Genomic DNA, 26335 nt, shown 5'->3' on the forward strand with positions numbered 1-26335 from the left:
CTACGTGTTCAAACACTTGGCGCAATGCCTGACACGTGGCGCTATCAACTACCGATTCCTTGATTCTTCTTCACATGCTAGTAGCATTCATTTTAGGACCTTTTTACTAAATTAACAACTACATTTTTACATTATAATTGTCGACTATGGTTACCACTAGGATTAAATTGGCGGTTTAGATGGTCAAGTTTTGGTTCTACTGTTTTCACACGGTTAATTGCTGGTTTTGGTTTCAACTTGCTAAAATTTTGCATATAATAGATGAAACTGGTAGAAAACTGCTAGTTCGAAACCGAAGTTATTGTCATTTCCATTTAACCACCGGCATAATTGGAATCGCCGGTTTAGAATTAGAACTGATAAAGGTACAAAGAGACCAATTTCGATTTCAATAATTTTGAATTGTGAACCGATAATTAATTTATGTTTTTATGTCAAACATGGAAGAACGTGAAATAGGGCAAAAAATGGCGAAAACCGGTAAGTCCCGCCAAAATCCACAGGAAGCAGATTTGATTCAAAGTGGGTACCACCAAATATAATATCGTTCATATTTCGCTTTTGGCACGAATGCAATATCAAATCTAAATATAAAAACGTAAAAGAAAGAAAAAAAAATAGTTTTACCCTTCGTGTATGCACGTGACAAAATTATGTTACTCCACATAGCTTATATGAGGAGTATTATATATTTTTTTTTATAAATTACATAAAATTCTTTTATTTTTTTTTTCTAGATACTTCAAATAAATGGATAAAACAATAAAATAAATTTTTGGGTAAGAAGACGAAAGGGAGAAAGAAGATGATCGGAGAAGACTAAGAATCCATCGGTAAAAAGGTGCGGATAAGAGGCTCCTCGTAATCGATTTGAAACGAAACATTGCGGGTCACAAATATGGGTCAAAGACGGATCGGAGCGACACTTGGGGCGACCCGGAATAATGGGCTTAAGTGGTGTGGGTTTTGGGCAATGGGCTCAACAATGGTCCACATTGCATTTTCAGTTAGGTGTATGAATATGAAGATGTCACGTGGGAAGCATAATTAATTGGGACTGCCAAAATGCTTTCCTAATTCCTACCAAACATTATACATTTATTAATGTCGATATATCTTCACACATTTATGAGTTTAGCCATATCCTACTATATATAACTGGCGATATACAATTAATTAGTACTATTAGGAGGCATCACTAATTATACATGTGTCGTAATATGCTGTCTGAATTAAAAAAATGATTTTGCATTTAGAATATTGAAATGAAAGAAAAAAAATCAAGGATACGGAATTTCTATCGGAGCGGATCTCCTGCTCCACTTCTCCTGCTCCACTCTTGCTCCACCTCTCACAATCAAATAAAATAATATTATAACTATGATAAAAATTAAATAAGTGATGGTAGATTATTTTATTTGATTGTGAGAGGTGGAGCATGAGAAGTGGAGCAGGAGATCCACTCTGAATATCTAGGCTCACAGGTAGGGATGTCAATTGGGCTAACCCGCTCGGGTTCGGAGCAATCCACTCGGGTTGTTGGGCTATTTGGGTGCCGGTTATTCGGGCTGTGAATTTTTCGGCCCTAACCCTAAATCTTCGGGTTTCGACCTAACCCACGGACTATTCGGGTCAATAGTAATCTTACCTGTTACTTTCTATCCAATCCAATATTCTAAATTATTAAAAAGCATGACTGTTGCAAATAGTAAAGTATTATCAAAGTAATCAAGAGAAAGAAAATAATAGCAATTGAAAAGTGAAACAAAATAGATAAACATATCGTTTAATTAATAGCACACATGAATCTGACTACAATTAACTAGAAATCATGCATTCCATATAACCCTAACTTTCAATTTGAGAGAGAAGACATAATTACCACATATTCTTCATATCAATGTTATACTAGTATTTAATATTGATATTTCCAAATATACTTCATATAAGTACATAATCCAAAATTTTAATTATATTTTTATATTAAATACTCAACCCGGGCTAACCCGCAACCCACTCGGGCCAGCCCGCATAACCTGCTGACCCGAACGGATTAGCCCGTGTAGCCCGCTTTTGAATATATGTTGCGATTTTCGGCCCTAACCCTATGATTTTACCGGATAATTCGGATCGACCCGCGGGTTTCGGGCTAGATTGACATCCCTACTCACAGGTCTCGACTATAATAAGCTTTCATTTTTGGATTATGGGAGAAAATTTCAATGTATTCTAGGATTATATTATAAGTATATATATGAAACACTGGAAAATTTGAATTTGGCAAATTTAGAAATTTGAAAATATGGAAGATTTTTTTTTATTATTTCTTTTTTGAGAAGAACATATGCTCAAGCCTGTAGCCACGATGAACTACTTCTCAATAGCCAAAAATCTAATGGAAAAAACACACACCAAAGCAAAAAATTAACCAACATCCTAGTCGAACAACAAAAATCAAGGACAACGAGCTATCAACAAAATAGAGAATGTAGTAGAGAATACAACACCCAAGACTCAAGTCACCAAAAGAAAGTTCTCATGGTCAAGATACAAGTAGACACAAAACGATAGGTCAAACAAAAGATGAAGTCAGCTTTTCTTAATTCTATGTTGTTTTCTTGGATTCTGATTTGGCTATCAAGTTCCCATTAGGAGCTCTTGTCTCATCGTTGATTATTGCGTTCTCTCCAAAATCTAACTACATCTCATTCATCATTCATTTGATCCGATGGAAGGATAATTTTGGGCACCAACCTCAAATCCAAAGGCCAAGTCTAAATGTTTCTTCTCGAACTCCCAAATGGGGTGAAACTCCTGAAATTGATTTTATTCTTATGTCCCAGGTGGTCGACCACACGTAATCACATAGAAAATCGCTATCCAAAGCTTTTTATCAAACTTTTGGGATAACCGGACGAGAACCCTTTCCGTGCTTCTTATCAATTAGCATCTTAAGAATGATTAGTCCCAAGTGATTTGTAGTATTTTTTATTTAAATATGATTTATCACAAAGTGTGTGGTGTGGGTATGTTGATTTCCTCCCAGATTGTATATATAGTTTAATCTATTTATAACAGTTACTAAGATTTGTATTTCTTCCCACAATTAAAGATTGAAATCAATAATTTTCAAATGTGACATAGTTATCTACTAGCACTCCTATTTAGCATTGAATATGGGATGAGTCGAGTACTTATAAAAATATCTAGCCGACATATTATAGATCGTCACACATTTGGATTACAATGAAATTAAGCTAAGATGTGTTATTGCTGTCCACACAATTTTTTATTATAATTTTAATTAATATTAAAAAATTATTTAACTCTTTTATTTTAATAATTTAAAATTATATTTAAAGTGAAATCTAAAAAAGAAGGTTTAGCATCCCCTGCATGGATTAAGTGTAATGAATGAACATTAATTTCTTGCACCCTCTAAATCAATACTACTATATAGCTAGGAATTTAATAATAGTATTAGTTCTACTTTATTGTGGAGAAGTTGAAGATTTAAAGTTGACGAGGAAGATGAGGTTTAAACCGTTTAATAATTGTAGTAGTGTTCTAAATGGAAATGAACTCCCTCTCTAGTCTATTATTTGATCTATTTTATCGATATTTTGGATTTAATGTATGTTTTCTATGTTATAGTCATTCAAGACTTAACCACCTCTTTAATGATCTTATCAATCATCATTAATAACCACAATTACGTATATAGCTTATACATATATCACTGTAAAAGGTTACACCCTCAAATAAATAAAAAGTACTGTACTCCATATTTTATACTACGGAGTATTAGTAATATTTGAAAGAAATTATCACTTTAGACTTTAAATTATTAATGCATTATCAGCTAACACAACTGAATAGTCTAAAACAAAATAGAGAAACTTAAGCAACACCTAAAGTTCGAAAAGTCAACCCTTTTATCAAAACCAAAGTACTAATATTAAGTGATATCATCTTTATCATATCGTAACGAAGTTTTAAACTGGGGAGTATTATTAAGAAGTAAAATTAATTAGAAAAAAAGATCTTAGATAGAGTAGAAGAGTTGAGTTTGGGATCTCAGATTCTCAATAATTTTTGTCAATTCTTTCCCCGACAAATAAGATTATGAAGGATTGATGGGAATATAATTCTTATCGATCCTTAAATGAAAAAAAATAGTTTGGATTCTGAATTTATATTTTTATTATATAAGCTACTCCATAATTAACTAATCGACGAAATAATTAGAATAAGATAATAAAATTGTTCATTGAGAAAGTAATAATAATAATAATTACGCCAATTAAAATATATGTTTTGTTGGAAATAATAGTAGCGTACGTATTTTGTAAGAGATGTAATATTCATAATTACGCCAATTAAAATTTAGTACAATATTAATCATGAAAAGATGTAATTTTCATAATTACGCCAATGAACACCTTTAGTTAAAATGTCAAAATCCCACTAAAGAATAAAACAAAAATGAAGTAGGAGTAGTTTAAAATGGTGTATCCAAACCCAAAGTAGTCCCAAAAACAATGCAGAAAAGCAACAACCAAAGCAAGAAGGCAGAGCGGCAGTGGCCCCTGCCCCTAGTGGTCATGGGATCGATCGCCGCCGCGTCGCTTGTATTCGTCCTCCTTGCAAAAAACGCCTCCGCGCCATTCCTCTGCGGCGCGAGGGCGTCCTCGTCATCAACGAGCCTCCAGCTGGAGGCCGTGCTCCAGTACGCGACGTCCACGGTGGTGCCGCAGCAGTCGCTGGGCGAGATCTCGGTCACGTTCCGCGTCCTCCGCGCCCTGGCCCCGGCGAACTTCCTCGTGTTCGGGCTCGGGCGGGACTCGCTCATGTGGGCCTCCCTCAACCCACATGGCAAGACGCTGTTCCTCGAGGAGGACCCCAAGTGGGTCCGAATCGTCTTGCGAGACGCCCCCGCCCTCCGGGCCCACACCGTCTCCTACCGCACCCAACTCTCCCAGGCTGACGAATTGATGCGACATTCCCGCTCCGAGCCCGACTGCTCTCCCTATAAATCCTTCCTGCGTGCCAACGACAAATGCAGGTAATTACCAATCACACAAGTATTGTTAGTGAAAAAAGTCTCTCATATAAATAATATAAAAAAATTCCTAAATTACAAACTTCATAATTTTGAGAGATAAGAGGATTAGTATGCTGTTTATCGCTGAGAAAATATTTCATTGTAAATGATGTTACATGGATTTTGGCTAAATTATTTGTGCCATGTTGGTTTTACCGTTGTTAAAGCCATTAGCAACGACGGCATGCATCGGTTGGTAATCCATATGTGACAAGGCTTAGCAACGGATATTACGGTTATATCAATAGAAATTTAAGCGGTATGAACCTCAATTTTTTTACCCATTAAATGTCTCATATTTTTTTGTTTGAACTGTCTTCAATAAATGTCTCATTTTATTTTTACTATTTTTAATAAATGAAATCCACATTTCACAAACTCATAATTAGTACTCCCTCCGTTCCATAGTAATGGAGGGAAAATTTTTCGGAACGGAGATTAAGAAAAATTGTGTTAGGTGAGTTAAGTAAAGAGAGAATAAAGTGGAAAATAAAAAAGGTAGAGAGATGAAAAGAGAAAAAAGTAAGAGAGAGTAAAGTAGGTGTGGAAAAATGTGTTGACTTTTACTAAAAAGGGAAATGACTCTATTACTATGGAACGGACGGAAATGGAAAAACGCCCCTATTACTATGGAACGGAGGGAGTATAAAATTATAAAAGTAGGGTCCATATTTCATTAATTTTTCTACTCACTTTGCTTTTCAAAGTCAAATACTCCAACGTCCCTCATTAATTATCCACTTTTGCTATTTTCGTCCGTCCCTCGTTAATTGTCCACTTTCACTTTTTACTATAAATAGTAAGTAGACCCCACATTCCACTAACTCATTGTACTCCACATTTTATTATAAAACCAATACATAAAAGTGAGATCCTTATTCTACTAACATTTAAACCCACTTTTTTCTTCATATTTCTTAAAACTTGTGTCGGAATCAAAGTGGATAATTTTTAGAGGACGGATGGAGTAACTTCTTAAAACTTGCATCGGTCAAATATGTGACATATACTTGGTCCCAAACAACAAGGACGAATTTACTAAGGGAGTGTGAGGGGCAATTGCCCCTTCTAAATATTTTTCATTTACTAAGTTGTTAATCAATTTATTTATTTTTTAAAAATATCCTTAATAAATGTTCCACCTCAAACTCCTAAAATTTCTTCATATAAATATATTTGTCCCTGCTTAATTGAATTTCTAGAACCGCCTTTAAAGCATTTTACTGAATAAATTTGTTGTGCGTAGGTTAGCGTTGAACATGCTGGAGAATGAGGTGTACGACACGGAGTGGGACCTGATAATGATCGACGCGCCGCGGGGGTATTACCCAGAGGCGCCGGGGAGGATGGCGGCGATATACTCAGCGGCGGTGATGGCGAGGAACCGGAAGGGAACGGGCGTGACTCACGTGTTCCTGCACGACGTGGACCGGCCAGTGGAGCAGAGGTACGCTGAGGCGTTCCTATGCAAGAAGTATTTAGTCAAGGAGGAGGGGAGGCTGTGGCATTTCCAGATACCGCCCGCCGCTGATTTCAACACAGACTTTTGCTAGACTGTGTTGACTGGACTACGAGTTGGTATAAAATTATTAAAATAGATAGATATGAAATAAATAAATTACTCCTACTTTGTTGTCAAATCATGAAATTTATTTTAATTTTTTCAATTTTGCATCTTCGATGAAACTATGAAAATGAAAAGGAAAAATTATGAAATTTGGATCTGACGCTAAATTTTTTTGATGGAATTGTATCAAATATGCCAGTTGAAAAATTATATGTGTATGAAGTTGCTTGTCTCTTTAAATCATGAGAATCTATATATACTATGGTGGCATTGGGTACATTTGATATAATAATATTGAAATATGATATATAGGATGAATAAAAATAGACTTATTAGAATTAAATTAGTGACGAGAATGAGTATGAGATGTATACATAAGAGCATCCACAATAGGAGTGGACATCCCGGCAGACAAGTCCAAGGACATCCCAAAAACACCTTCTGCCATGTCATAAGATATTCCACTGCACTGCCACGTTCACTAGGATATCCCATTGCACAATAGCGGACAAGAACTTCTGTACACTAAAAATATTCGGAAAATTGAATATGCCAACTCAAGAAAATGATAATTAATATTGTACAGTGTCAAAAATAAAATATAGAAACTTAAGCAACACCTTAAACTAGAAAAGTCAACCCTTTCTTCAAAACTAAAGTATAATATTAAGTGATATCATCGTTATCCTATCGTAACGAAGTCGCAAGAGTAGTTTGTTTACTGGTATTATTTAGATATAAAATCAATTAGAAAAAAGATCTTAGATTGAGAAGAAGAGCTGAGTTTGGGATCTCAATACTCTTGTCAATTCTTTCCCCGACAAATAAAATTGTGAAGGAATGAATATGATCGATGGGAATATAATTCTTATCCTTTTGTGAAAAATATCAAAAAAATAGTTAGAATTCTGAATTTTTATTTTTATTTTTAAGCTACTCCATAAATAACTAATCGATTAAATAATTAGTTTAAGATAACAAAATTGTTCATTGAGAAAGTAGCAAGAATAATAATAATACGTTAGTAGTATAATACAAGATTTATTAAAATTGTACTTTTCATATGATCGTTGTAATTTTACAAAAACGATACATCTATTAATATATGTTTTGATGGAATTAATAGTAGCGTAACATCTATTAATATTTTTGATGGAATTAATAGTAGCGTATTTTGTAATGATGCTATTTTATTGATAAAAATTAAAAGGTGTAATTTTTCTTATTTGTGATAGAAACATTACGTTACATGTTCAAATAAAAGTACTACTCCATAAAACATTAGACGACATACTCAATGAAATAATAGTACTACTAATTAATAATGAACAAAGGTGACTTAGGGAGTAAAAAAAGGAGGTGACTTTATTTTACTATTTTAAATTCAACACAATTTGATTTTAATATTTTCATCCGCGCCAATTTCGATTTTGAGAATCATAGAAAATCATCAATAATATCAAAATTGACAATATTAATCATGAAAAGGTGTAATTTTCATAATTACTCCAATTAACACCTTTAATCAAAAAGTCAAATGAAGTGTAGTAGATTAAAATGCTCTCTCCAAACCCATAGCCCCAAAAACAAGAATGCAAAAAAGCAACCACCAAAGCAAGAAGGCCGAGCGCCGCTGGCCCCTGCCCCTAGTGGCCATCGGATCCTTCGCCGCCGCGTCGCTCGTATTCCTCCTCCTTGCCAAAAACACCTCCGCGCCATTCCTCTGCGGCGCGGGGGCGTCGTCCTCAGCGACGAGCCTCCAGCTGGAGGCCGTGCTCCAGTACGCGACGTCCACGGTGGTGCCGCAGCAGTCGCTGGCCGAGATCTCGGTCACGTTCCGCGTCCTCCGCGCCCTGGCCCCCACGAACTTCCTCGTGTTCGGGCTCGGGCGCGACTCGCTCATGTGGGCCTCCCTCAACCCACATGGCAAGACGCTGTTCCTCGAGGAGGACCCCAAGTGGGTCCAAACCGTCATAGGAGACGCCCCCGCCCTCCGGGCCCACACCGTCCCCTACCGCACCCAACTCTCCCAGGCTGACGAATTGATGCGACATTTCCGCTCCGACCCTCACTGCTCTCCCCATAAATCCTTCCTACGTGGCAACCACAAATGCAGGTAATTACCACCATAGTTTATTGAAGTATTGTTAGTAGAGAATGAATTCCTCTTCATTTCAAAAAAAATCCTAACTCAATCGATTTTTTTTTTTTACATCAACGTAAAATTTAGAAATTTCAGCCTCTATCGATATTTATTTATGTTACAAGGGACGGAAAAGTATTATATTTATGGAGTGACTTGTCATCTATTGGTTGGAAGGAAAGTGTTTTACTGGATAAATTTGATGTGCGTAGGTTAGCGCTGAACATGCTGGAGAATGAAGTGTACGACACGGAGTGGGACCTGATAATGATCGACGCGCCGCGGGGGTATTTCCCGGAGGCCCCGGGAAGGATGGCGGCGATATACTCGGCGGCGGTGATGGCGAGGAACCGGAAGGGAGCGGGCGTGACGCACGTGTTCCTGCACGACGTGGACAGGCGGGTGGAGCAAATGTACGCGGAGGCGTTCCTATGCAAGAAATATCTAGTCAAGGCGGAGGGGAGGCTGTGGCATTTCGAGATACCGCCCGCCGCCGATATCAACACCGACTTTTGCTAGGCTGCGCCGCGCCACATCGTCACTTGACAACGAAATGGTATAACTAAAATACTAAAATAGATAGATTACAATAAATAAATTATTACTACTACTTTGTTGTAAATCAGGAAAATTAGTTAAATCTTTCCATTTCGCAATCAGAAGGAAAAATTATGAAATTTGGATTTTTTGATCTCAAGTTGAATTTTATTGATGAAATTGAATATGATAGTCGAAAAATCATACATAAATATGTCCCCTATCGGTGAGTTTTATGATGTCGTTTATTCTAAAGAGTGACGTTGTTTTGTTGTAAAACATCAACAATATATTATACTTTACTACTTATACGGTCGAATTTTTTCAAAGTGGAATAATTCGAACAAATTAGTAGTAATATATAATGATTTTTAAATTAGCGAAATATATCAAAGTTTGACCTAAATTCATGAATTTTTCAATAATTTTTTAGCTAATTTATTGTAGGAAGAATATGTTAGGTGATCGATGATTAGAAAAATAAGGTTAAGTAATTTGTCAGTTTATATCACGAGAATTGAGAATCTATATACTATGATGGCATTCGGTATATTTGACCTAATAATACTGGAATAATTAGAGATAAGCAAAATATAGTAATTATTTATAATTAAATTAGTCACATGAATGAGTGTGACTAAAAGACCGTGAAACAAATCGAAATATATATATTATCTAAGCCAAACTATAAAAGAAAGAGTAACCGGAAAAAATACTACAATAAATAAAAGCTCTGATCATAGACAAGTAATGGAATCCCAACTTGTGCTATTTATATTTCGTTTTCACAAATAGGAAAATCTTAGTTCAATTATAGATGTTCCCTACTTTATAGAAACTTTTGTGGTGCTGTCAAATTTAGGGTTGGCATGTTGACTCTCATCATTAATTTGTGTGACAAATTATCTTCTTTTAATAAAGATTAAAAAAAGTTTGTTTTTACTAGAAAATTCTGCATGAAAAGTGGAAGCTATACATAGGATCTTTTTAATCTCTTTTTCCAATCAAATTTGAATTGCCTACCGTAAAATGGTTGATATTCACGTAGATCATCTGCGATTAAGTTTTTAAAGGGTTTTAAGGGTATATTTTACATTTAAATTACTAAATTTCGTCAAATTTTAATTTCACATATCCTCTTTTAAAACTTATTTTTAAAAGATTATTGATTCATTTTCTTCAAGATAACTATTGATTTGTTCTGATAAAAAAAATTTATGCTAACATAGCTTGGAATGGTTATCTCATTTTGTGGAGTACTCATTTTTAAACTATTCATTTTGTGGAGGGCCCGAATTTAGGTCGTTGGTGCTGCTTTGATTAATGGAAAATGAAAATTAATGGGAGAATAGATGATTTAATTTGGGGATAAATTAAAGGTCAAAGTAAAAAAATATAAAACGACACCGTTTTTCTAAAACATAAGCCAAGTCCATGTACACATTCCGACACCTCATCAAACAAGAGTCTAATTAACAATCATAGGTAAGTTTGTGATATTATATATCTACCTTAAAATTTATAAAAGAAAGTAATATTCTAGATAATATCATGATATTAAATCCTAGTACAAATATTATACTAATTCAGAATTTGTTGGGCTTTTATTTTAGTTTAGGCCCATTTACATAATATAATTTTTTTGTTTCAGAAATAAGCGGAAATAGGAAACGAGACAGAAACAAAATTGGGCACTCTCCCTCTCTCGTCGGACAGTCGCCGCCGATCAATTCCAGCACGCATTCGTGGTATATCTCTCTCTCTTCTTTCTAATTCTTTGCTCTACTGGTTAGTATTTGTAGTTCATGTCTTTATGATGAAAATTTGGCGGAGAAGAAATTGATATAGAATCTGTAAATTAAAATTTGGGGATTTATCTTGTTTAAATTGAGTTTATTTGCATGTTGCTGTGAGAACATTTGAATATGATTTGAGGTATATCTACAATTAGGAATTTCCCCTCTCTTTCCAGCTCAAATTTCTATACAATGTAGCTACATGTGTCTTCTGCCTTTTCACCAAAGTTCAGCTGAATTTATAGTGATTTTTCATAACATTTATGGCTGATTTGGGGAAAATGGTTATAGATCCTAAAAGCTTCAAATTTATCCATACAAACTAGACATCCATAAGTCTCATTTGCCACTAGTTTTGTTGATTTTCGACTTCGGAGCTGATAGCAATGATTTTCATGGTTGGTGCATCATTTTACCTGTTAAAAGTTTGAAATGGTTAAAGAGTGGTCATCTTATTCTAGCTAAGTTTTCGACTTAGATGTTGTGGCATGTTAGGAATTTGGGCATCATTTATTCGGTTGGTTTACTGATCGAGTAAGAGTGTTACGTACGTATGGAAGATAATCAATCTGATTATTCTTTCCTTCTAACAGGTATGAGATTCCTAAACAAAATCACTGCCACATCGCGCTCTTTATTCCCCGGTGGACCGTTTACTGCCTCGATACAAATCCGTTTCAAGAAGCCCGCCAACACAGCTCAGACTCGTCTTGAGACCCGAACCCTTGACGCAAAGCTCGACCGCCTCGCCTCCCACCACCGCCGCCTCGTCCTCATCCTCGGTCTCTACGACGTAGTCTCCGCCAAGAAACGCGGCCCCTACGTCTCTGTCAATCTCCTCTCCCGCTGGGCTTTGCACGCTGGCGTCGACACCCTCACCGCTGGCGAGATCCTCCGCAAATACCCTCACGTTTTCAAGGTGTTCACGCACCCGGTGAGGAGGAACGCGTGCTGCACATTCACTTCGAAATTCGTCGAATTGTTGAAGCTGGAAGATGAGATCTTGATCAACATGGAGGATGCCAATGTGATTAAGATCAGAAAGATCTTAGCCATGTCCGAAAATGGGAGAGTTCACATACATGCGATCAGATTGATGAGATGGGAACTGGGGTTACCCGAAAATTTCAGGGATTCGATAATCAGAAAGCGTAGCGAGGTATTCAGAATGGTAGATTTAGAGGTCGTAGAGTTAATCGAAGGGGCGGTAAGCTTCACAGCAGAGGTGGAGAAATGGAGGGAGAGAGAATACAGAGAGAAATGGCTGAGTGAATTCGAGACGAAATACACATTCCCCATTAGTTTCCCAACAGGGTTTAAGATCGTTGCGGGGTTTAAGGAGAAGCTGAAGAACTGGCAGCGCCTTTCCTACCTGAAGCCTTACGAAAGGACGGATAGCATCCGCGTTCGTGTTCGCACGTGCGGAGGAGTCGAGAGGTACGAGAAGCGCGCGGTCGGAATCATCCACGAGCTCCTGACCTTGACCGAGGAGAAGATGATGGACGTGGAGAGATTGGCGCATTTTAGAAAGGATCTCGGGATTATGGTTAACGTGCGCGAGCTCCTTTTGAAGCATCCCGGGATTTTTTACGTGGCTACTAAAGGCAAGAGTCAAATTGTGTTTCTTAGAGAAGCTTACAAGGGAGATTGTTTGGTTGAGGCAAATGCAGTTTATGATGTTCGAAGACGGATGTTGGAGCTCATGTTGTTGGGTTGTCGTAATGCGACGAAATTGAAAGAAGAAGACGAAGACAGAGAAGCCGGAGGGCGTGGAGATGATGAAGTTTTCAATCAAAATCAGAATGGAAGAACACCTGTGAAAGATGGTGATTTTGTCATTCCAATCTTGCAGAATTACTTCAAATGATGATGTGATTCCTCCTTACACAGGAAAGGAAACCTAGCTACACAGAAACTAGCATAATGAAACCCAAACATGAAATCAAATGAATATGGTTTCAACGACAGGAAAAATAAAAATATAAAAATAGAAGGAAGCATGTGACATGGTGATCATGATCTCTCTCTCTCACTTGTTTGAGTTAACAGCATCCTTGACAGCATCAACAGCACCTTGTGCCTTCGCCTGCGCCTGCTGTCCCGCCTATATCAATGGGAAAAACAACACATGATCATGATTTATCGGGTTTGTTCGATTTTCTAGTTTTGTCGATTCTTATAAAAGCTCAGAACATAGTTATAAAATGTGAATATACATTTTGACATGATTCTTTAGCAGATTGTGCAGCATTGCCAGCTTTGTCCAGCAGCTGGTTGCCCTTTTCCTGCCACACCAAATAATTCAGTTATAAAATCTCAAATAGGACTTCGTCCTTCCGTGAATTTGACTCCGTTCGGATTTAAGAAAAGTGGAATCGCATGGAATATGTATCTTTTGTTGATCAAGGTTGTACCAGAGCCTGGCCCTTGGTCTGTCCGGCGTGATAGCTTGCATTCTCCATTTTGATATAGAAATTTGTGTGTTGGTTGATTTGATAGAGAGACCTGTTTAGCATTGCAATTTATAGAATTTTGAGGGTTGTTCCATGTGGCATCAATGCCATAATTATCTCTTCTTCTTGATTCACAAACACTTAGATCCTCTATTTTCTCATGTCATTTTTTCATACATTATCTTTCTCCAACGTTTAATTACACCACTTATAAACAAAATTGTAACTGCACTCTTTAAAAAAATTCAATCGAAAATAAAAAAGAAGCTAAACACTCCACATACCATGTTTGTTTGTAAGAAAATTCAATTATGGCTGCTCTGTAAGAAAATCCTTCTTATGCTCACGGCCTTTTCCAATTCGGTCTAGCCGGCCGATCTAGATGACTGTCGGTCCGTGTTATGTTACTGCGTCTAGTTTGGTCGAAGCTTGGTCTCTTGGTGTTCGGAAAGACATTCAGTTGTGTCTCATTCTAACACCAAAGCGTAGTATCAGAGTTTGGCTCTTGTTGTTCCGCATATCATGTTTACTAGAACCATTTTTTTCTTATTGATATACTAATATTACAAGCAAAAACATACTTGCTACGTCTCACTCCAACTGAAACATTTCTTATTCGACGCGAGATTTTATGTAATGTTATTTTGTAAGTTAAGTAGAAAGAGAATATAGTGAGAGTAAGTGATGTTTTTATTTTAAGAGATATATGAGACATCCCAAAGAAAAAAATATAGTATCTCAAGTGGAAAAGAGAGAGTATGGGCTCCCAATATCATGGGATCCAAAGGTCTGGTTAATAAGAGAGACAAGAGTGAATAGAAAAATTTGTTTGAAAAATAAAAACTAAAAAGATTGCTCTGTGGATTTTGAAAGCTGGGGATGGGAAAGATGACACAATTAGGTCAGGCCGATGACAACTTACAACGGCTCGCCTCGAAGAATTGAGTCAGGTAATGGCATGCTCGCACTTGAATGCTTGCAGGCATAGCAAACCACAGCCGAGTGAGCTCTTCTGTGTTGATGTGAAACAGAGACATTCTACGCTTCTATTTTTCATTGCACACAGCGTTCCTTTCTTCAAAAAAATTTCAAAGTTGAATATTCAGTGGATTTACCAAAATTTATAGATGTTACAAAGCCTCAACAACTATATTCCATTGAGGATCCATTTCTCAGCTAAATTACCACATAAAAAACTCACAATCATAAATTACTAATGATTGTCACAAGGTAACTAGCTAAGCCTAATATCAGCTTACGGAGATAGGCGAACATCACAAACGAATATAGTAGGAAAGCCAAAGAAAATAAGAGTTACACCTGCAAGTTTGGATATCCAGCCTTCTATACAGATTCCAACTGAAAATAGTTTTACAAAAAATACTTCATCCTGTCGTCTTGTCTCATAGCATTGTATACCGCTTGTACCTGGACAAACGCAACCCGATCACATAAGATGCATTATATATGTTCCAACGAATAACAAAATATCCATATTTCAATAGCATCTTTCAGTTATAAACTACATAACGGAGTCTTTTGCCCAAATGATTATTTATTCGAGTAATGTTTGTTTGATGTGCACATTTTGACTGCTTAAACTTAACACCATTCCCACCAAGAGAGAGAGAGAGATAATACCTGCTCACTGGAAATAACTTGCACGGGTCCGATGTTTACTGATACGTATTTGCCACCAGATGATATCTTCTGCTTCACTTGACCCTGCACCAGTATATGATAGGATTAAGCGTGTTGGGTTTGCAGTGAAGTTATTTCATTAGCTAACAACGTTGTTGTTAAATTTATTTAATGGTCTGCCATTGCGATTACTTTTACTAGTATCTAATGTGATGAATTGTTCAGAGTTACAGCTATTTTCTGGGGGGAAGAGAGGTATTATATCGTTCTTGTTTTGTATTGTTTCAGTTCAAAATATCAAATGTTTTCTGCCATTGATCTATTGTTCCATAATACAAGTTTTACTCTATGAGAACAATAATGACCTTGGGACCTCACTTTCCAATGATATCCCCTAAGGTAGACCTCTTGTTACGTCTAAATCATCTTCAACGTACGTAACCACCAATCAGAAACGTTGAATCTTCATTTCGTCCCTGAGATGTTAAGAGGATAATGAACTCTAGACAGAGCCAGATTCCAACGTGTTCGTAGATATATTAAATCCTCTACTCACGTGAATCTAACTTCAGCTCACGGTATCCCACTAAATATCTCAAGGATCGCATGTCAAATTACCATCTTAGAGCTTGAGAATAACTGAGATTTCTACACAAATTTAGCTTTCAACTGATCACCTAAGAAAGTAGCTTGAGCAAGGAAAGAAAATCTAATGCAGATACGTCAACCTCTTTGCTGGATATATGTTCTCAATTCAACGGAAAAAGCTTTCTTACTACCGAACTTCACAAACCAGAATGGACTAATGTTTAGAGGTAGAAATCATTATCAATGAAAATTTTGGCAGTATTCAACTCAGAGTCAACACCTCAAAACCAGAAAGCTGTCCTGTCCTTTCTTACACTTCCAAAGATCATTATATTGAATACGAATAATAATCTCATTATCCAGCCAATGACTTAAACCAAATTTCTCACTACCTAAGAACTAATAACCATTTTAGCAGTCAATGGAAATGCTCTGTTGTATTGCAACATAAAATTATTAATACTATTGAACCATAGTAGGTTAGCTCACAAGTTAACTTACAAAAAAAAGAAAAGAAATAACATTTCAAACTTTATCAGGTATCAATGTCTTGAAAAGATCACATAAAATAAGAGCAACCCACAACGGAGTTAAATCAACTAAAGCTCGTATTGTGGGAAAGCACATGCTTACCTCCGGGATTGGCATCTGAAGTACTGATTCAACAGCAACAACCATGGCTTGCACAAAATCATTACCTCCGGTTCCAATTGCCGTGAACCCTCTAACTGTGGGATAAGAGTTCACCTATGACACATACATGTGTGACATCCAATCAGTAAAGATTTTAGATAGCTCAAACAACGTAATAATGGACACTTGAGCCACAACATGTACTTAAAGATTAACTGCAACATCCAATTTAATCAAGGGAAAACAATCCTTTCCATTGCAATATTCATTAGATAAACGGAAATGGTGCATTTAAAAGGCCTATATTTGAACTCAAATGAGCCGCAATGCCGTTGAAAGACTGTACAGCTCTACCTTCTGATCTAGAGCAAGCCACTCATTGGTTGAATCATCAGCAACTGTACCTCCAATTACCACATTAGTAGTTTGCCCCACCCTTCCCTCTGCCTTTGACACTTCTGAAAATTCAAAAAAAAATTAAGTTCACCAAATTCCTTTTTCAAATACAAATGAAACATAACAAAGATTAAGCATCTCACAAAATCCCCATTCATTCAAAATTTCTCACCGCATTTTATTTAACAACAAAATGATTAAACACAATAGGGCAAAACAAACGATTCGCTCAACAAAGATAAATTTTTCAATAGATTATTAATAAACACAAGAATATTGATTGAAAAGTGATTATGCGGAAAAAAGAAAACCTGAGATGGCCTTCAAAACGGCTTCCTGAGGAGGTCCTTGCTCGGAATCGTCGGCTGATGGAGATGAATCCGCTTTGTTCGAGCAATAACGCGAAAAGTGGTAGGTCTTGGAATTTGGTGCTGTTCGGCAACCGCAGCTTGGATTGGATGTAGATATTTTCTTAATTGGCCTAAAACTGGAGAAATTGGTGTGAATGAAGGAGAGAGGCAGCCGAGGTTCGGTTAAGAAGACGGTTCGGAGAGCAATTCTGCACGCCATTTTTGATGATTTTTTTGTGTTCTAGCTCAATCGGATTTTTTTGTTCGTTCTTTTGCTTTTATAGTTGAATATTTTGCTTTTTTTATTACTCCATCATTTTGGATTTTGGATTGCTTAAATGTTAATTACAGTATTACCCTGCATAATTTTTTTATATAGGAGTATAGATTTTTAAGTATTTCAAATTCGTTTATCTTCAACTCATCAATATACTTTAATCCTAATTTTGGCATTTTTCTCAATTATCTTATACCAAAAAATTTCATGTTTCTAAATTTATCAATGTATATTGCGTACATGCATAGAAAATAATAACATAATTGACTAAATGTGTTAAGTGACGTTGTTTAAATAGCCGAATGTTTTGTTCATGTGATATTTTTTATTGGCTAAAACATACTCCACTTACTACATAATTTCTCTCATGACAATTGAAAAAAATATTAAAACTATCATATAATTGCACATTTTTAAAAATTATGGGATAGGCCAAACTTAGTACTACTTCTTTTTTTTGGCTTTTAATCCTTAAAAAATGTAGAAATTTTATGCTTAAATGGTTAATGCATTCCTTTCTTTCAACTCAAATAATAGTCTTTTTCCACGACTTTAACTTTAATTATATATTTTTATCAAATTAATTAAATACTTAAAAAAATACTCGCATGGTAATTTTTTCATACAATGACTATATATTACACTATTGAATTCATAATTCACAGTTTATAATTTAAATTAATTTATAATATAACCCATATACATTACCGTGGCAAGTTTTCATTGGATGAGCATCTACACACCGTAAACTTCATCCCATCTAATTGTTGCTCAGTATTTCTTCTGCAAAACCCTAGAGAAATTTCCCAATTTCAATTTCAGAAACTTCTTCTACTCATAATGTACCGATCAGAGGTTACCACCGATGAATCAGAGCGGACAGCTTTCCGGAAAGCTGAAAAGAAATACAAAATCTATTACGATAACACCAAAAAGTATGAATTCTTAATTTTTAGTTAATTTGCTATGTATCTTAATTCGATTCTGTGAATTATCTGAGAATTTTCTGCTTCGAGTGTAGTTTGATTCGTTTATTTATTGGCATTAGGAAAAAGGTAACGAGACCTGTGGATTTATCAGAGGTCATAGATTTCAAGTCAATTTTAGACGACTATAATTGCAACATTGAGCTTAACGATGGAGTTTCGGTGTTAAATCGTGATTTTGATCGACCTATTTTCTGCTTGGAAAGCCGCCCAGGTATGCTGGCATTTGGTACATGACTTATGAAAGCTTTCCGGTTTATATATTTCTAAAAAGCTCTGATTTTGGTTTCAATTATAGGTTTTTATTTTATTCCTGGCGCCTTGAGTATTGAAGAGCAGCGGCAATGGATAAGGGAGAGTTTGGCCAGCTTTCCTCAACCGCCAAATCGAACAAACCACAATGCAATTTATGGCCCTATAGAGGATTTGTTTGTGTCTGCTAAAGAGCGGAGGGTATTGGTGGAAGTAGAAAGACTTCAGGATGATGTTTGTTCTGAGGTTAATGCCTTGCAGAGTGATGTGTGTGCTCCCCGGTACAAGTTTGTCGAGGAACATGGTGAATTGCGTAGTAAAGATGCGTGCAAATCAGTGCCTGCTTCTGTTTTGCTGCGTAAGTTAAGATGGAGTACTCTTGGCTTGCAATTTGACTGGTCCAAGGTCTTGCTAGAATCCTCTTTTCGATAGTTTTCTCGATTGCTATTGAGTTGTGTGGCTGTGTTGGCTTTATATACCTCTAGAAGATGTTGCCCCTTTTTGCTGTTTAAATCATATGGACAAGGTTTTAGCTTGCAAATTCCGTGCTGAATATTATATATATACATGTGTTATATATCAACTTTGATGTACATCTCCGATTGTATTATCAAACTCGGGGTTAACTCTTGAGCTTCACTAATGGGTTCTGGTCTACCTAATGAAATGTTGAATACGAGTAACCTATTCTCTAGAAAGTCAATGGATTTAAATCTGGCTAATGATGAATAAGCACACATTTCTCTTTGTCCGTTTGTTTTTATTTTCCCAATATTGTTGGTGTTTGTGATCCTATTATGTTGTAGTGTTGATTATGAATCCACACTTTAGTCCATTCTGGATTATTTGGAGCTCATGAAGTAACTCCTATGATGTGTAGCGGAGCTATAACATTTCTCTACCTCATAAGAAGATTCCCGATGCATTGTGCCAGTTGGCGAAACGAATGGCAGCTCCTGCCATGCCCTGTGGTGAAGAATTCCTACCCGAAGCTGCTATCGTGAACTATTTTGGTTCGGGTATGTTCTATACTTATTGGTTTCAATGACAGTGCTAATGTTTAAATCTGTTGTTATTTATTTGTTTAATCCCTTTGAACTTAACAACTCTTCCTTACCCCATGGTGCTATTTTATTCTCTCAGGCGATATGCTTGGTGGGCACCTTGATGACATGGAAAAAGACTGGAGCAAGCCGATTGTAAGCATGAGGTATCTTTCTATCACTTGTTCGGTCTAAAGTAAGTTCTCCTGCTATATAGCATAACCTGAATTCTAACTTTAGAACAATGTTCTTCACAAATTAGCTTGGGCTGCAAAGCTATATTCCTTCTTGGGGGAAAATCAAGGGAAGATACACCAATTGCAATGTTCCTCCGAAGTGGTGATGCCGTTCTTATGGCTGGAGAAGCTAGGGAATGCTTCCATGGTAATACTAGTTCCCATTCTTCTTTTCTTATTGCAGTTGTAACTTGGTTACTCCACTGATGAGTATGTATACTGTTTCTATGGCACTTCTCTGAACTAGAGTTGATTGAGTAACGTTGATGTCGCCTGACAAACTGACTGACTAAATTTCTTGTTTTTCCGACATCAGGTGTTCCTCGTATATTTACCGATGCAGAAAATGCTGACATATCCCATCTTGAAAGCCAGTTTACACAAGAAGATGGTCATGCATATCTGGATTACATTAGGACTTCAAGAATCAACATCAATATCAGACAAGTTTTCTAATTGATGTATCTTTCCATATCCCATCTTGAAAGCCAGTTTACACAAGTAGATGGTGTATCTTTCCATTGAGTGTTGTTACTTCTCTACCTTATTTATGGGCAGATTTTTGGAATTTTTGTATAACTTAGTTTATTTGGGTTAATATAAGATATAGTGGAACATCAATCGTCAACTGCTTATTAGCTATAGTCTTGCTTTTTCTTTGTTGGAAAAGAACCTTTAAAATGCAAATAGATTGTCAAAATAAGACTAAAATAACTGATATTCATTGGAAAGTTATTAGGCAGTAAAGATTAGATTGGATTAGGTAAATGTAAAAGAAAATGTTCTACTAAAACAAGATAAATGTTCTACTAAATGTTTAAAGAAATAACACAAGATAAATGTTAAAAAAATAAAACAAGTATAAGATTCAAAAAATAAATAATCTTTGTTGAGAGTGGGATTTGAACCCACGCCCTTTCGGACCAGAACCTTAATCTGGCGCCTTAGACCAACTCGGCCATCTCAACTTATGATGTTTCTAAGACATTTCAGATACTTATCGATGAATACCCACGTTTTTGTGCCTGTTTTTTCTAGACAAATTGAAAACATTGAGTCTTGGGTTTCAATCTGTAAAGGTATCAATCGCAGATGTTAATGGTGTGTAGCATAAACAATAAGATTGAAAGCGTTACATATATATAGCAAAAGAGTAATTTGTTAAAATTTCACCAATATATTTTTATTTGAATGTAGTCTAGCACTGAAATATAGGAATTAGTACACTGAGAATTGTATTAATGGAGAACTAAATTGAAGAATACTCTTGTCATCACATAGAAAAGATCAAAAGATAGTTATAACACTAAAATCAAGGAATACACTCGTTATAACATATCTAAAACTTTTCATGGCACTAAAATTCACAGACAAAAAGTAGTCTAGCACAGAGATTGAGGAATACAATTATCACAGGCCACCAAAAGTTTCAATAAGTCTGTCCAACCGAATTTTGTACAACAAAAAATTGGTTTATTTGAGAAAAAAAGTAATTTATTTATGCATTTAATTAAAAAGTATATACATATATATTGTATAAGGAATGTGCATAGTATTATGGTATTTGAGTATAATTTTTTAAATTTTTTTGAACTATAAAATATAATTAATGCATACTTTAATTCAAATTTGAAAAATAATGAAAATAATTCAAATATAAAAATAAAAAATTGAAAATGAGGCCAAAGACTAATAAATTGTTTTTAATTTGTTAACTAACTATATTTATGATTTTATTATTTAATTAACACATCAAAATAACTAATATAATCTTGTTTTGGTTGTACAAAATTTGGTTGCTTATTATTGCTCCAAAAATTTATATGGCACTTTGGGCTAGAAATGAATAGATCTACTTGAAGCTATGCAAGTTTCAGCTTGATAAAAGTTATGGCTTAAAACCAACTTATTTCAAAAAATCTAATCAAAACACTAAAATCAAGAGATGCAATCGTCATAGCACACCAAAAATCTATCATATCACTAAAACACACGTCATGAAGTATGGTCTAACACAAATATAAAAAATTGCGATCTTGATAGCACACATCAATAAAACTAAACTCACACACAAAATAAGTAGTCCATATGACACTAAATTCAGAAATACATTCATCGTAGCACGCCAAAAATCTATCACACACAAAATTATTCACAAGAAATCTATTTGATAGTAGTAATAAAATTGAAAATCCGTTAGCAGTTAGCACTAAAATCCACACCAAATAATCCAACCTAGCAGTGAAACACGCCGCCACGTCACACTTAAAATCAAAATGAATCACAGAAAAAAACAAGGTAAAATCCACACAAAAAAGTTGAAAGCGCCCAACACCAGCAGCTCCACGCCGATCCTCCACCACCTCCAAAACTCCGACCTTCACGCAACCCCCCCCCCCCCCCCAATTCAAAATTCAAACCCAACCCATCTCCCAAAATCCCTCCTTTCCCCTTCCCATCTCCTTATTTTACTCACTCATGGGCTCGCCACCGGCCTCAGCGTTTTGGCCGGCGCGGTTCTTGTGAAACAGGCGATGGATCAGACCCCTATGATGGGCCCCGCATGCCGGATGGGCTGCACCAGCTGTGGCGGCTCTGGAAGATATTGCAATAATTTGTGAATTGATCTCTAGTTCCACTTCAGCTATACTGGGATATGGAAATCCGATTTCAAGGGGTCATTTGGTTGTCTTGTTTACTTGTGAGCAAAGGACATCTCTAATCTTATCTCTTGTTCATGTTCGGTTGCTTTTTTTCGCCCGATCTTGGTCTGTCTCAAGATTACATTGTATCTCATGATTATCCATTTTCACTTATGTCATATTGCATCTCACTCTTATTTTGTCTAATGAACATAATGCTGCCTAAATGTATTATCTAGTTTGATTTGTAGTCTTGTTTAAGTTCTTGACTATTGAAAGCTGAGGTATTGTGCATCTTTTACTCATTTATTGTATGTTTTGTTTGAGCTTTGCGCAAGAAAAAAATGCCAAATATGTTGCTTTGTAATGGCGACTCTCTAGAATGGAGAAGACACACAGCAATGACTGTTGGGAATTGCTGTTAGTTTTCTGTTGATGAATCTTTTTGGTGTTTGGGTGGTTAAAGGTTTTTCCTTTTTTCAGAATTTCGGCAATTTTGGTTGTGATACGAGTTCTTTCGGCTGAGGTGTTTGTGGCATTGGAAGATATTGCAATACATTGTGGATTGATTGATCTCTAGTTTACTTCTGTTTTACTCGATATGGATATTAATGTCTAGTTTGATTTCGTGTCTTGTTTTAAGTTCAACTCGGATATGGATATTTTCTGTTGGGAATCTTTTACTCATTTAATTGCATGTGTTGGTTAAATATGTTGCTTTGTAATGGTTGTGACTCTCTCTAGAATGAGGCTTACCTTTATTTTTACTGCCTATATAATCTTATGTGATATTTCTGTGTTATTGGAGCTTTTGTTGTTGGGGTACTCCTCTTCATCTTTTTGCTGAATATTTTCAAAACTGTTGTGTGTCTGATTTCATTGATGAGATCTCTGAAATGTCTGTTTTTTCTGAGTTTAGGTTAGAAATTTATTGTTGTTTAGATCTCTGGTTTCTTTCTTATATAATTGCTGAATTCGCTGATATAACGCATGAAATTCGACAATTGCTGCCTCGTCATTCACAGGTATTTCATGAATTAAAGTCGATGCACACGGCCTCAACTGCCTACTGCCAAAGCCAGATCAGTAGCATTCAAGACCACGAAACCCGGTGTTAACAGGGCTAATTTCTCGCTTCAGGTTAGTGTTTCATTGTTAAGACCTAGGCTTTCCACAACGCAATCTATTATTGTGCATATAATCTTTTATACAGTACCATTGTTGTTGGTTTTGATGCTCGTTTCTAGAATTAGGACGTGTAGCTCAATTTGCGCGCTCTTTTTACTCGGCTTTTATGATTGATTGCCTTTTGTAATCTAGATTCAATAAACTTTCTTCTCTATGCATGAGTATCGGTATGTTTATGGACACGGTGTGTATTTAGGATCTCTCAGATTCATTTGTACACGGCTTAACCCCTTCTCTACACACATAAGGATGTAGCATTACACATCTAAACAATGCAACATTAATTCGAAAAAAAAAAGACAAACTAAGAATATCTTCCTCCCGTTGCTGCTGCTCGATCGACACGTTGTTTCGTTCCTTACTTAGGGCTGAAAGACTGCATGTCATAGTAAAACTGTTAGTAGACTGTAAAAGTTTAAATGTTTAATGTTTGAACTTGTAATGTTTCACTCACAGCAAATATGGTGGCGTGGCCGGGATCCGCAAGGTGAGCGAAGAGGTTGTCGATGGGCCCTGTTCCGGTGTAGATATGTTGGAACCATGCTCCCATGACCGCCAGCATTGCCAGCCGTCCGTTCTTGATTTCCTTCGTCCTCAGCTCCTTGAGCTTCGCTGGCGACCCGGTGCCCCACCCGAGAGGGTCGAACCACAGCCCACCGGGGTAGCCAACGTCGGTTCCCGTAAGCTTGTTGTTGGGGAAAATGGGGTCAGTGTTGACAGAGCCAGGCTTGAGGATGTCGGCCCATCTCCTCCCCTCGGCCCAGCCGATGAGAATCAGCTCCACGACGAAGAGCGTGGTCGTGTCGGTGAAGTACTCCTGCTCACCGGCCGTGTACCACGACGGGGTGTTGAGGATGCCGATCTTGGTGAGGAACTCGGGGATGAAAATGCCGGCCGCGCCGAGCATGGCCCATCGGCAGTGGACGAGCTCCGCCTGCGTGTTCCACTTCAAACTCTCCGGGTCGGACGCTGCAAAAAAAAAAAACGGTTCAAAACCCGATTTATGTAATAACCGATTTTTCTAGGCCGGTTCTAACGCACCTAGGCCGAGAGGATCGAAGCCGAAGTCTCCGGGAAGGCTGCCGTCGAGCCACTCGGGAGGGGTGCTCCCGGGGAACCACAACGGTCTGTCGGGATCAGCTGCCGCGTAGACGGCCACGGATCGCTTCCCGGAAGGCGAAGTAACCTTGCTCACTCTCAACTTCCTTCCTCCAAAGAAAGAGGCCTTTGTTGCTCCCACAATTGATCCATTTTTCTGTGAGCTGCAAAGGGCATGTTTGGTTTCTTAGTTTAAACACAATATCTTAATTTGTCATATCAAGTCAAGCAAACAAAATGAGCCCTTAGATACATATGCTAAGGGTCTGTTTGGTTCGTAGTTTTGTATAGAACTTAGTTATAATATCTAATATCTTAACTTATCATATCAAGTAAAGCAAATCAAATGAGGCCTAAGGGTAAATCTAATGATTTTGATTATCTCATGATTCTTGATGATGAGAGGGAATTGGGAGATTTACCTTGGGGAGGAGAAGGCAACAGCAGCAATGGCTGATGAAGCACAAGCAGAGGCCATTTTTCTGTCTTCAGGAATGTGTGTGAAAGAATTGAGGAATAGAGAGTTAAATGTATGGATGAATGGGGCTTATCTAATTAGGATATGAATGTGGAGGTGTGATTGGCTGGTTGAGATGCCATGTGGCCACCACAAAATCTAATGTGACTGCCATTTGGCTGCAAAAATCTAAATTTGTGGTGTTACTCATTCTCACCTATTTCTCATTTGCTGTCACCTTCTATCAAGATTTCCATCTCTATATCTTCTCTATGTATACAATTTTCAACCCTTTTTCTTTTATTAATTGAGCATAACAAATGTGAAGACTTGCAATATTCTTCTTGAAAGAAGAAGGAAACAAAAAACAATAAAAAAACTAACTGTCATGTATGCCTTTGCCGTCTTTTTGGCTTGAGCGTTTTATAATACGTAAAAAAGATTACCGGTCTTGTCGTTTTCTCCGTAGAATTTGAGCATGCCTAATTTGCAACTTTAAATCAGTTATTTAGTTTAAGCACTTTCTTACATGCTCTCATCTGCATTAAGTTTCGGTTCTTTTTTGTAGGAGTACTTCATATTTTAGTTTCCCTATATACTATTACATCCGTCTACTATTAATAATCTTGTTAGTGAACCACATAAGTTTTGATGCAAAAATTGATAGGAAAATAGTTTGGAGAATTGATAATGGAGAGACTTTATTAAGAGATGAACTAACAAAAGAATAGACACAATCCAAAATGGAAAACAAGATTATTGTTTATGGACCGATGAAGTTAATTGACATATGTATCCCATGACTGCATCTACTTGCTGACGATAAAACACAATTTAATTGATACATAATGTATTCTTTTCAACTACTGAATAAATGGAGAATCATTATGGTTCCTCTTGAATATGAGAAAAATAAAAGTATATCTACAGTGATGGCCCCAAGTAAGT

The 26335-nt window shown here is 36.6% G+C and overlaps 7 protein-coding genes and 1 non-coding gene across 11 annotated transcripts; 4 read left to right on the top strand and 4 right to left on the bottom strand.

The window, feature by feature from the left end:
* Positions 1-4513: 4513 nt before the first annotated feature.
* LOC125212900 (probable methyltransferase At1g27930) lies at positions 4514-6911 on the top strand. The gene is made up of 2 exons (XM_048113191.1): positions 4514-5065; positions 6351-6911. Exons 1-2 carry the CDS (start codon positions 4542-4544, stop codon positions 6655-6657), a joined length of 831 nt encoding a protein of 276 aa, XP_047969148.1. The 5' UTR covers positions 4514-4541; the 3' UTR covers positions 6658-6911.
* A 1325-nt stretch (positions 6912-8236) lies between these two features.
* On the top strand, positions 8237-9543 carry LOC125215984 (probable methyltransferase At1g27930). Its single transcript, XM_048117577.1, has 2 exons — positions 8237-8787; positions 9027-9543. Exons 1-2 carry the CDS (start codon positions 8264-8266, stop codon positions 9331-9333), a joined length of 831 nt encoding a protein of 276 aa, XP_047973534.1. The 5' UTR covers positions 8237-8263; the 3' UTR covers positions 9334-9543.
* Positions 9544-11001: 1458 nt separating this feature from the next.
* Positions 11002-13781, top strand: LOC125213833 (protein ROOT PRIMORDIUM DEFECTIVE 1). Its single transcript, XM_048114584.1, has 3 exons — positions 11002-11099; positions 11741-13293; positions 13387-13781. The coding sequence occupies exon 2, from the start codon at positions 11743-11745 to the stop codon at positions 13012-13014; it is 1272 nt and encodes a 423-aa protein (XP_047970541.1). The 5' UTR covers positions 11002-11099; positions 11741-11742; the 3' UTR covers positions 13015-13293; positions 13387-13781.
* Positions 12978-13663, bottom strand: LOC125213835 (stress-induced protein KIN1-like). The gene is made up of 3 exons (XM_048114586.1): positions 13562-13663; positions 13364-13432; positions 12978-13251 (listed from the first exon to the last, which is right to left on the bottom strand). Exons 1-3 carry the CDS (start codon positions 13661-13663, stop codon positions 13177-13179), a joined length of 246 nt encoding a protein of 81 aa, XP_047970543.1. The 3' UTR covers positions 12978-13176.
* Positions 13782-13936: 155 nt separating the features above from the next.
* Positions 13937-17471, bottom strand: LOC125213834. 4 transcript variants are annotated; one of them, XR_007175027.1, is made up of 7 exons: positions 17170-17471; positions 16817-16920; positions 16463-16576; positions 15242-15325; positions 14921-15028; positions 14523-14675; positions 13937-14072 (listed from the first exon to the last, which is right to left on the bottom strand). XR_007175027.1 is itself a non-coding variant. In XM_048114585.1 (5 exons), the coding sequence occupies exons 1-5, from the start codon at positions 17426-17428 to the stop codon at positions 14972-14974; spliced, it is 618 nt and encodes a 205-aa protein (XP_047970542.1). In that variant the 5' UTR covers positions 17429-17471; the 3' UTR covers positions 14782-14971. The 4 variants fall into 4 exon arrangements, 1 of the variants encoding a protein (XP_047970542.1); XR_007175028.1 differs by lacking the exon at positions 13937-14072 and having other exon boundaries at positions 14308-14671; XR_007175026.1 differs by lacking the exon at positions 13937-14072 and having other exon boundaries at positions 14308-14675.
* A 773-nt stretch (positions 17472-18244) lies between these two features.
* LOC125212080 (alpha-ketoglutarate-dependent dioxygenase alkB) lies at positions 18245-20623 on the top strand. Its single transcript, XM_048112121.1, has 7 exons — positions 18245-18420; positions 18534-18685; positions 18770-19128; positions 19604-19742; positions 19867-19933; positions 20029-20150; positions 20319-20623. Exons 1-7 carry the CDS (start codon positions 18326-18328, stop codon positions 20456-20458), a joined length of 1074 nt encoding a protein of 357 aa, XP_047968078.1. The 5' UTR covers positions 18245-18325; the 3' UTR covers positions 20459-20623.
* Positions 20624-20889: 266 nt separating this feature from the next.
* Positions 20890-20970, bottom strand: TRNAL-AAG. The gene has a single exon. It is a non-coding gene; the product is annotated as a tRNA-Leu (tRNA).
* A 3051-nt stretch (positions 20971-24021) lies between these two features.
* On the bottom strand, positions 24022-25510 carry LOC125214971 (chlorophyll a-b binding protein, chloroplastic). Its single transcript, XM_048116234.1, has 4 exons — positions 25353-25510; positions 24874-25094; positions 24287-24801; positions 24022-24208 (listed from the first exon to the last, which is right to left on the bottom strand). The coding sequence occupies exons 1-4, from the start codon at positions 25406-25408 to the stop codon at positions 24191-24193; spliced, it is 810 nt and encodes a 269-aa protein (XP_047972191.1). The 5' UTR covers positions 25409-25510; the 3' UTR covers positions 24022-24190.
* Positions 25511-26335: the final 825 nt, after the last annotated feature.

Source organism: Salvia hispanica, chromosome 3, assembly GCF_023119035.1.
Source record: "Salvia hispanica cultivar TCC Black 2014 chromosome 3, UniMelb_Shisp_WGS_1.0, whole genome shotgun sequence".
Lineage (NCBI taxonomy): Eukaryota > Viridiplantae > Streptophyta > Magnoliopsida > Lamiales > Lamiaceae > Salvia > Salvia hispanica.